The sequence below is a fragment of the Phodopus roborovskii genome, unplaced genomic scaffold (genome assembly GCF_943737965.1).
Source record: "Phodopus roborovskii unplaced genomic scaffold, PHOROB, whole genome shotgun sequence".
Lineage (NCBI taxonomy): Eukaryota > Metazoa > Chordata > Mammalia > Rodentia > Cricetidae > Phodopus > Phodopus roborovskii.
The window spans coordinates 1,831,020-1,842,445 of record NW_026126598.1 but is presented as its reverse complement, the minus strand read 5'-3'; the positions used below and the strand labels follow the sequence as shown (position 1 = coordinate 1,842,445).

Genomic DNA, 11,426 nt, shown 5'->3' with positions numbered 1-11,426 from the left:
TTTTCTCCAGATTTGTTAAACTTCACGTAGAAAATGATTTTTTTAAAGGAAAGGAAAAAAAGTGCTGTCTCTTCTGGGTCTCCGGGGACATCTCTGTCACTTAAATAAGAAAGTTCAATGTCAAGAAAAAGGAGACAAAGCATGAGAATACGTTGCTTAAACAGCACCCCCAGCAACAAAGTTTAAAAAAAAAAAAAAAAGGGTATCCTGTGGTGTGGAGACCTAGAAATGGCAGGACATGATGAGCTCCATTGAATAAAACTCATAGAAACATCAAACATATTTCTTCTTTGTGTGTTTCTGAAACAACCCCTCCCCCTCAAAAAAAATGTAAGGTCAAAAGAACAGGTGCGAGTCCAAATGTATATAAAAATAATGAGCCTCACTCCCGACAACTAAGAAAGCTACATTCAGTCATCTTCCGCCACGGAGATCCGAACTCAGGCCACGCGTAATGAGTGTCCACTGTGCTTTAGAAGGGCTAGGAATAGAAAAAAACCACCATCCAGAACATTCCTAATTACACACGGCCATTGGTCATGAGGTGACCAACAGTGTCTGTAGGGTCGTGTCTACCACTGGCTGCCGGCCTCTGAATGTCTCCCATCCCTGGGAGCCACTGTGTTGGAGACATCGCCCAGCTTGAGCCCCAGCTCTCTAGACTGCTGGCACCCACTTAGAGAGGGATCCCCCAGACCCCCCCCACCCTGACACTTTGTTGAGTCACCCCCTATTGCTAATCAGACCCACTGCTCCACCGTTCAGAAAACAGAAGGCATAAAGGTGAATACGAACTTAAGAAAGGACTTTACATCTGGTCCTGTAGTCTTTCCATATAGTCTCTGAAGTCCTGCGAGTCCCCCAGCCCCATATCCTGGCAGACCCACTTGATGCTGTCATCACTGTCAAACAGGATGGAGTTGGTGTACGGGCCCCCATCCTCAGGGAGGATGGTAGTGTAGGAAGTAAACTTGACTCTCTTCCTCTTTGGACCAGAGGAACCCATGGGTTCATTTTTCATTTCTTTCTCATACACATAGTCAGGAGGTCTAAGCAGCTGACTATGGAAAGTCTTCTGGGAACTGCCATTCAGCAGGAAGTTCCTCTCCTCGAACTGCAGACCCCTGTCAATCATGGTTGTGCACTCCTCCGAGGGGAGAGTGATGTCCACAGGGTTCTCCAGAAGTTCTACCTCATTCCCAAGCCAGACCCAGTCATGGGAATGGGGGATATTGCCCTGCTCACTCACTGCAAACCTTTTGTGTCTATACTTCCAAGCAAATGCCACACAGTTGATCAGGAAGACCAAGATGGCCAGACAGAAGACACAAAGCAGGGCATACATGCCAATCTCCAAATCTGTTAACCCCCTGGAGGTCATCGTGAGGTCACCAGGGTTATTGGATTCTGGAAACTTCCCTTGAGTGGGGAAGCTCGTGAAGGCATCTGCTCCACCTTTGAGTAGCTTTCCTCCCATGGGAGACTGTGGGGTTGTGCTTTTGTTGGCCCTGTCCTCATGGCCAACTGGTGCACCATGTTGGAACCACTCCTGGGCTGCCCGCTCCTGGCTTCCCTCACGCTCTATGGAATTGCTGAGGTGGCCTTTGTATTCCCGGTTTATGCCCTCGATGTCATTGCTGCCTCCTTGCTGTCCGTGCATCCCAGGTTCAAACCTGACCTTGACGTTTCCTTTACCCACAGCAAGAGTACTCTTCCTCTTGTTCTTCTGACAAGATTCACTGATGGACATTTCTAGCTTGATCAGGGGCCCCTGTCCTTCTCCCTCCGCAACTACGATTGGCCATCTGGTCTGAAGGTTTGGCTGGATGGATACCACCATTTCATCCAAGGAGGAAACAGTCAATGAGAAATCCTTGGGATCATAAACGTCTAAAGGTGTTACTGAGCCATCACTGAACAAAATCCAGGAACTGACTATGGCTTCCTAAGGAAAATGAAACCAGAGCACAATATTATGACTGAGTTCCTTCAAACTTACAAACACGATTTCCTCTGGACATTATTGGCATCTGCAGATAGACATGGAGTACCAGAAAAGCACTTCAATGAACACATGAGAGTGTAAATAAATTTATTGCATGCCTTCCCATGGAGTGTGGCTTTGACCTTTGTGGAGACACTCAGGAAGATCGGGTGATTTATCTGAATCAATTTCAGATGCAACTAATCAGGATATAATTCAAGATGATGTCACTTTGAACAGCCTTTATCAGAAAGTCACTGCTGAGCCAACAAAACCACTCTCGGAGGAAGTCCTTGGTAAATGAGGTAGTGGGAGGTGGTTTGCTTGAATGCCACCATGCCCCTATCTCATTTATAAATATTTTGTGTGTATTTAAGACACAGGGGAGTTTTAGCACTAGCAATACCTGCCATCAATAGGACAATCTGGTACCAATTAGCTGTTCTTGTTCAAGTAACTGAAATGGAGTTTCCAAGCCTCAAAAAATCACCTCTTCTCTGTTTGGCAGGAGAGAGAACAGGGGATCCCTTGCATGGTTTAGTAGCAGAAATCTGTGCCTAGCACAGATCAGCCCACAGGAAAGCAAATGACACAGGAAGGTGTCAATAAGCCCTGAGACAGAGAGATAAGGAGATTCAAGAGCTGCCAGGCCTGGCTGTGATGCCCTTCTAGCCTCCTGTGCAAGGAGTCATAACAGAGGGCAGAGCTAACTTCATGCACAGAACATGGGCCTCTGGTAATCTCACCTGCTGAGGGGCTTGGAGAACATCATGAGCTGCCACTGTAGAGACGATGGCCCTCTTGTCTGCCTTGTGAGGCTGCAGGGAAAGGGACAGGCCAGCCACCAGTTGCACACCCAGCTCTGTGATGGTGACACGGTCATCCAGGACAATCACTGTCTTCTCAGCCAGGATGGAGTCAGAGAGAGGGGAGAGGACCTGAGAGAGCAAGGTAGAAAGCTTGTGACTTTGCCCCACAGGAACACCTTTTACTCCCAGGTAGACAGGGCCATCTATCAGTGACTGTCGAGTGTCCTGGTAAAGGAACACAGGGACAGGGATTTAAGTGGGTCTGGGGTTGTTCAGTAGCACAGACTAAAGACAACTGAAAAAAAAAAAAAAAGAACACCTTGGTTCAAGTCTTCTGGTTGCTTTATGACAGTGACTAGAATGCATTTATATTCTAAGGAAAAAGAGGGGTTAGGTTAGTAGCCCTCACTGAATGTTTCTACCTGGGTGATAGGGATGGAAGAGGGAGGCTTTTCCAACCGCTGTTCAGCAGCTTCTGAGCATGCTGGATTGGTGACACAGTCTCCAAGGAAGTGGCACTCAGCCCGGCTCTCTGTGCACGTCCCTTCTAGTGAGCGGGTGTTTACCACTGAGCACCAATGATCACCACACAGGCCATTTGGGTCATCACTGGATAAACCAGCTTCAGTGGCATTTCCTAAGCAGCTATCCCTCCTAATACACCTTCCAGTGTGCAGCTCAGGGTGTGGGCTAAATTCCAGAGATAACACCTGGTAGGTGGAATTATTTCTGGAATATTTCCCCAAAGACTTTCTCCTTTCACCCATCCAGGAACTTGTGGGGGGGGGGGAGAAAGGAAGGAAGGAAGGCAGAAAGAAAGAAAGGAAGGAAGGAAGGGAGGAAGGAAGGAAGGAAGGAAGGAAGAAATAAAGACTCTTCAATGTCACAAAACATAGCGACCTGAAAGCCAAATGGGGCCGAATCACCCAAGGCACCCAGTGTAGTCACCAGAGCTCTTTGGGTTGGGTGGGAGAGACTGTGTTCCCAGCCAGTGACACAAGGAAGTCAGGGACACCAGAGTCTCTACTGACAGTGGAGGAACTCCATGAGAAGGGATGCACAGGGCTCCTGCCTGACAGCATCCAGGACAGTACAGGGGCCTCGGCAGGAAGCAGAAAGAGTTAAGCTCTCTCAAGAAAGTGAGTAAGATCTGGAGTAAGTTATTTCCCTGTAGGAGAAACTGTGGCCAGCCTATACCAAGCCACAGTCACCCTGCCCCACCCCCATGCCCAGGCCAGCTGGAATGAGCATGCCTGGCAGGCACTTCCTCCCTGACCAAGCCACCAAGCCTGCCTTTATGCCCAGAGACGCCAATGAGGAAAAGAATGCAGCAGAGTCAGCGGCCTGAACCAATAGGACCTTGGGAGGGGGGATAAAGACAAGGCTGACTTCCTTAATAAACGAGCCTGCAGCATGCTCTGCTACTCACTGACTCCCAGTGCCTGAGTCATTGGTGCTGTGTCTTCTCACATTTCTTCAAATTCCCTGGCTACAGATAACACTGACTCCAGCCTTGGGCTGTTACACGAAGCCCAGTCAAACCCACCTAGTGTCCTAGCCTGTGGAGTCACCACTGAGGGAATGAGGGCCATGTAAGGTATAAATCTATGGTGTCTGTGTAGGATGTAAACATGTGGTGTCTTGTGAGGTGGAAATAAAAGGCAGAATATAACCCACTCTGTCCCACTGCACCAAAAATGGACCTTGGAAAGCACCTAAAACATGGTTTAACTGCGATCAATAATATTTTAAATCAACATAAAAAATTCTGCATAATGATCTTACCAAACTTGGCAACAAAATGTTTTTGTTATGATGTAACAGACTGTTCAGCTACAGTCCTTCTTAATCTCTCATGATAAAACTGTTCTTTTAAATTTCATTTTGTCTACTATTCTGGGTATAATAACACAGACAATGGTCAAATTTGAAAGCTGAGGGTGGTTTTAGCTGTGAGGATGTTTACTAATCTACTCTGCTATGCAAAAAAAAATAATAATAATAAAGTACTGTGGCCAGCAAAATGGCACAGTGGGTAAAGGCACTTGCTGTGCAAGCCTGGTCGTGACGAGTTCAATTCCAAGAAGCCACATAAAGGTGGGACAGAAGAATCAATTCCACAAAAGGTATCCTCCAACCTGCACCTGCAAACACCCTTACTCTGTGGCACCCCCACACACACACATACACACAATCACAATATTAATAAATAAAATTATTTTTTAAGACATATAAAAGTTTTCATCTCGAAAAGAGTCACTTCTGATACTGTATAATTTAGCTTTCTCTAGTAAAGGAGATACTTCTCTATACTCTAAATTGCAAAAGAATTTTAAAAATTAAGATAACTTCTTGATAGTTTCAGGTAATGTATTTTGATCATAGTCACCTCTCCCCATCCTCCAAGATCCACCCTCTTCCCCACCCAATCAACTTCATGTCCTCTTTATTGTTTTTTTTAATCCAAGTTTAATTTGTGCTGGCTATATATCACTGGGTGTGTGATCTCCACTAGAGTGTGATTGAGCTACCAGGGACCACATGCTTAGAGAAAATAGACTCCTCCCAGCAGCTATCAGGTGCCAACAGTTCCTCTGTGAGGGGCTGGACCTTATGCCTACCTACTTCCTCCTTGCTGGGATTCTGTCTGGCTTGAGCTTGCACAGGTCTTGCACATGCTGCCTAACCACTGAGAGTTCATATGTGCATCTGCCCTGTTGTATCTGGAAAATACTGTTTCCTTGTCATTGTCCATGTTCTCTGAGTTCTGGGCTATAAAACTGTGTAAATTGACTCAATGTAAATTGACTCAAATTGGTATGTGATGTATGCACAGAGCTATATGACAGTTAACTGGGGAATTGCTGATGTTAGGGGGAAAGGAGCAAAGACCCCCCACAGCCACCCCACCCCATAATACCTGCACAGTAGTGATGCCTGGTTCCCGCCCTGCCAGGATCCTACCATCCTGTAATTGGGCAATTTTCGGTTCCTCCACCTTCACAAACTCAGTTACAAGGTCGGTGATGTCAAACTGCCAGTCAGGGCCCAACATGTAGGTCAGCTGACCCAGGTCAGGTGACTCAGCTACAAACTGGGTGAGGACTCGCACCAGGGCATGCTGGTACTGCAGGGTGCATCCTCGCCCTTTCTTCTCCTCGTCTTCCTCATCATCACTCTCCCGGGTGGGCCTGGAGCACCAAAAAAGAAAAACAAATTAAGCCTCCTCCTTAGTGGGAAACATTGCCTGCCCCTGACTCTGCCTGATTGTTGGAGGAAGTGTGGCTGGTTTTCTCCTACTAGGTCTCCTCATCCATTGATTTATTCACTCATTCATTCACTCATCCAATGAATGAATGAATTCACTCATTCATCCATGCCCCTCTCTCTCTCTTCCTCCTCCCCCACTTCCATTTTCCTCTGCCCCTAATTGTCAACAGCTCGCTCAGAGAAATCTGTCTCTTTGATTCTAGAACCTTCCCTTTGAGAAGAACTTGCCCTGTGACCTCCCAGGGAACAATTTTGCTGGCTGCTCTGTGGATGGAGACCATGTCAGGAAGAATAGAGCAGCAACCACAACCATACCTCCTGCATGCAGAGTTAGAACACAGCCTGTTCTCCCAGAGTGACAGCTGACATCCCTGTGCACTGAGTCAGACTACCATGAGCTCTGTCCCCTGTGACACACAGACAGACAGGCATCACAGTGGCCACACATACTAACTCGTTCAACCTTCCCACAACCTTGAGACTGAGGTTTAACTCTTGGAAACCAAGATGGGAACAGCAGAGGCTCCTCAGATCAAAGCCATGAAACTGGTCATCTGCAGAAACAAAGCTAAGGCCAAGCTACCTGCCACAATGTGTACCCACTTCTTTTCTAGGTCCAGTCCATCCTTCCTTATGGTGGCTGTGGGTAAACTATGCTTTTCATAGCACTCACCAAGTGCTGAAACAATCTGCTGTCTCTTTAAGGTCTGAGAACAATAGGAAGGTATATAACAACTCTCCAGCACAGTCTTGGAGCAATTCTGGGTCCCCAAAGAGGCAGCGAGTTATCTTTACTGATAAGAAAGATGGCTTTGTGGGGACAAAAGGATGTAACATCAAAAAAAAAAAAAAAAAAAAAAAAAAAAAAAGACAAGAGGGGCATTCTCACTGTGATTGCATGTGACATCTCCCACACAGGCTTGTGCGTCTGAGTATCTGGCCCTCAGCAGATATTCATGTTTGGGAGGTTGTGGAGCCCCAGCACTTAGCTGGAGGAAGCGGGGTGGGGGGGTTCTAGCACATCCTTGCTGTCAGTCCCCACTGCTTCCTGATTTCCCTTGCTGTGAACAAGCAGCCTTCTGCTGCCGCTGCCATGCCTTCTCCACCATGAATGAAAACAAACCCTTCCTCACCCGGAGTTGCTTTCATCACATATTTGGTCATAGCAACAAGAAAAGTAACCAATAAGTGGTATACACCTGATATCCTCTTATTTTTCAGTCCTTCTGCACACATCACAGAGATAGTATCTGTTTGGTGCATGAGTATCATCGACCATTTCCAGACACGTGCCGATCTCCCTCAGAGAAGAAACCCACACAGACCCCATGCAACAGTGGCAGCATCCGGTAACATGTCCATGCTTTCTCTGTATTGCCTTTTAGAGTAAATGCATTTTATAATAAATGATAGTGTTCGGTAATTTGTGCTTGTGATGTGAATTTCCCCTTAACTAAGTAAGATAGAATTGAAAGGAGACCTTAAGCACGCCAGAGAATCACACTACAATGGTTTGTGTCGATCATCAGTGTGATTCTCTGTCGTGTTTAAGATCTCCCCTTTGTCTTTCAATCTCAGAATTGTCACCACGATACGCTGTCGTGCAGATTTCTTGGGTTTTGTCTCATTGGTGGTTTCCTCGGATGTCTGCTTCTGTGTTCTATGTATTTTGCCGGATTTGGTCAGTTTTCGTTACGTGCTCAGTCCCACATTCCTTGTCCTCTCCCTAGATTCTAGTTCCAGGCATTTTAGACATTTTGTCATTGTCCCACAGGTGCCACAGGTGCCTTGTGTTCTGCCCAGCTGATTCTTTGGTGTTATTTTAGACTGAATATTATCTTCCATCCATTGGCCTTATTCTGCCACCCTTCCTGAGCCACTGAGCCTATCCACGGGGGGGGGGGGTGTCTCCTGTTATTTCTCCTTGACGAGATTGTTCACATTCTCAATGCTGCGGAGACTACTTAGGATTCTGTGCCAAACACACACACACACACCCAAGATAACAAGTGATTTCAATACTACAATCCACGTGTTTTTTATATTATGATTTTTAAAAACACTGATGCTGCCAGGAATGCACTTCAGTTAAATCTGTTTTGATTTGGCACACAGGCTCCAGTTTCGATGGTGTTTGGGGGTTTAGAAGCCATCAATGGCATTCTGGTCTTAGTGGTTTTCCTGATATCCTGGCTCCCATTCTGTCCCTGCTGACTTTTCTCAAGGGGTAAGGTGCCCCTCCTTGTTCAAGGGAATAGGCAGAAGGTGTCAATCACACAGGTGGGATCTCTTCACTATGCTGATCCTCCCTGTTTCAGAGGAGGAGCTTGGTGTCTAGTCCTGGGCCTTTGTGGTACCCTAAGCTTATGTTTCAAAGCATGCCTGAGTTTCCCCATCACTTGTCACCTGGAAAAGTTGATTGTTTCAACACCATTGGGTACCTGTTCCCTTCGGTCTAACAGTCGTTGCCTCTGTTTACCTCTCCTCTCAAATTTAACTGTAAAAAGCAAGAAGAATCCAAGGCAAACACTCAACACTTTGCCTGGGAATCTCAGCTCCATGGCCAGCTTTGCTTGCCTTCCATGTCCTTCAGGACACTGCACACTGGCATTCTGTAGCAGTCAAATGAGGATCCGTGTTCCCCATGCCCTCTGAACGCTCACCACTGGTGTTTCCAAGTTCACACTTGTTCAGGATGATTCTATTTCCAACCAGGTGATGGGAGCTTTCTCACAATGCTTCATGCAGTCAAGCTCATTGTCAACACCTTCATCACCCATGAGCCTACAAAGAGTCTGCCAAAGGCCATTATGTTCCCCCAGATCCTTGCACCCTCCGCCCACGTTGGCTTCCAAAGACTCCCTCCCTGAGGTGTTACAGCTGCACTCCCAAAGTGGGTAACAGTATCTGGGCCACTTCCTTCCTTTGTGGTGTAACAAAATATCCACAAACTTCACAGTTTCAAAACACCATTCATTTGCTTTCTTGCTTGCTTGCAGTTCCATGACTCATGGTCCAAGCAGACTCAAAAACACACGCTCTGGAGTTCTGCACAGAAACTCAGAAGCTGAAATCACCACATCAGCCAGGCTCTCACTTGAAGGGCAGAGTTCACATCTAGACAGTCAGGTTGGTTAGGGTATTCTAGTGATCAGTTTCTACAGTCAGCCTGGACACCTAATGGCCTGTGTCCATCATGAAGGGTTCCTGGATCCCAACGGCTCCATCCACTTTCCATGGTACATGATTCAATCCATCTTCAAAGCCAGCATCCCTCTGTCTAGTGGTCCTCAGCCTCAGACCTCTCCGATGCCCTTCCACCACCCGCTGGAGGGGACACTCTGGCCCTCCCGGATCATCTCCACATCCTAAGATAGATTTGGTGGTTGGCTGTAATTGCATCTGTGAAGTCTCCTTAGAGCAGCACCAGATTAACGCTCTACTGGATTTTTAGTTTCATTTCTGTTGCTCTGATAAAATATCCTGAGGAAAGCAACTTAGGGAAGAAGGAGTTGTTTTTGCCTCACAGTTTCAGAGGGATACAGTTCATCATGGGGAGAAAGGCATGGGAGCAAGGGTTAAAAAAAGAAAATGGTTGATCAGATTGTACACATACCGAGGAAGCAGAGTAGAGCAAGAATAGGAAGTAGGGTGCACTCTCAAAGCCCCCCCCCACACACACACACACCAGGGATATACATCCTCCAGAAAGACTCCACCTCCTAAACTTTCCATAAACTTCCCAAACAGCGCCACCTGCTGGGGACCTAGTGTTCAAACGCATGACTCTGTAGGGGACAGTCTCATTCATGTGGGGGACATTCCCATTCAAACTGCTACACCTGAATGAGCAGCAGATGGGGACCCTCCAGAGGGGTTTGACCTTAGGGCATCCCCCTGAGGCACACATCATTTCTCTGGACTCCAGACTTCTTCTAACACTGCTGTTCCCAACATATAGTCGAGGGAACTGGAGAATATGTAGGTGAAATCACCGGGTCACAGGGTGGTATATGGGAGAAACCAAAGTTAAAGCTCAGGTAGTCTCATTTCCAACCATATGGTCTTAACCACATGACACCTCATCTCCATGAGTGATGACAGGCAGTAAGGACAGAGAGTGGGTGACAAAGGGGTGGACAATCACAGGACAAACTGTGGGAAGTAGTTATGTTCCGAGTGCCAGGCTTTATGTAGGTCCTTCTTAGCTCTCACATCACCTTCCTGCATCCCAGAAACTGCTCTGTGAGGCTACCAGCATCACCACTGATGTTGCTACTATCGTCTTTGATGCAATGTCCTCATGTCCAGCCACCAGTAATTATCCAAGTCAGATCCGCAGCAGCACTGCGGGAAGCCAAAGCCAGTCCATGACAACACACCTCAGATGTTGCCTCCCATAGACACCTGGGCCCCAGCAGCCTCTAACCCACAGCGGGGCCTCCTGTTCCTCACCTCCTATTGGAGGCCACTGGGATCCTCCAGCCCTTGATCTGGCTCAGCTCTGTGTCTGAGATCTCTATCTGCAGCGGCAAGCGGGGCACCCAGACGGTGACCTCCACCTGGGAGGTGAAGTGTTGGTGGGTGAAGTTCACGATCGTGCCCACTTTGCTCTTCATCTCCTTCCCATTCACAAAGATGGAATCACAGGTGTTGGAGACCTGGGGGTGGGGGATCAAGAACACAGAGACCCATCAGCAAGAGACCAGCAGAAGTTTGTGAACCTTGACAGTTGTGATTTCTGAGGCACTGGAAGAGCAGGACAGGTACAAAGAGTAATTTGTAGGCACTAATTAGTGACAGATAGCTGATAGACAGACTCCAGGAAAGCCATTTTGTGTTACAAAATACTGACAAGTTAAACCATAAACATAATTTAATGGAGTTGTGTAACCTCGCCTGCCTTTTGGGAGCATGCTGTTTTCTTTATCTTATCTTTTCTTATGTGCTCAAACCACCACTAATCAAGCCCCAGGTGTATCTTATTCCACGCTTGTACCACATTTGAAGATACATAAAAGGTTTTAATGTTACTAAGAAAATACTTTGTTCCAGCCATAAAATGGAGCATCTGAAGAAAAAAAAAAAATCTAGGCTCTGCACTAGATTAAAATCCTGGTAGGCTAAGTGCTCATGGAATGCGATAGAAACATGGATGGAATTAATACTGCACACACTAAACTGCCATTCCAAACGCTGGAGAGGAAGTGGCATTTCACAGTAGTCTCTTTCTCGGCACGTGGGAGGCGCTCTAGTTCACCAGCTCCTGTGGGGTCTTGCCAGGCATGTCAACTCCCTGCTTTGTGTCCCATCTCTTGGGCTGGCAAATAAGATGCTGCAGTCTTGCTCTCCATCAGGAATGT

At 47.0% G+C, this 11,426-nt stretch overlaps 1 protein-coding gene across 1 annotated transcript in view; it reads right to left on the bottom strand.

The window, feature by feature from the left end:
• Positions 1–701: 701 nt before the first annotated feature.
• Positions 702–11,426, bottom strand: part of Tmem132b (transmembrane protein 132B) — a 232,195-nt gene continuing 221,470 nt past the window's right edge. The window contains exons 6-9 of the mRNA XM_051204993.1: positions 10,519–10,724; positions 5,714–5,984; positions 2,731–2,922; positions 702–1,945 (exon numbers count right to left, since the gene is read on the bottom strand). Of these exons, the coding sequence (XP_051060950.1) occupies positions 809–1,945; positions 2,731–2,922; positions 5,714–5,984; positions 10,519–10,724 (1,806 nt within the window). The 3' untranslated portion in view covers positions 702–808. The remainder of the gene's footprint in view (positions 1,946–2,730; positions 2,923–5,713; positions 5,985–10,518; positions 10,725–11,426) is intronic.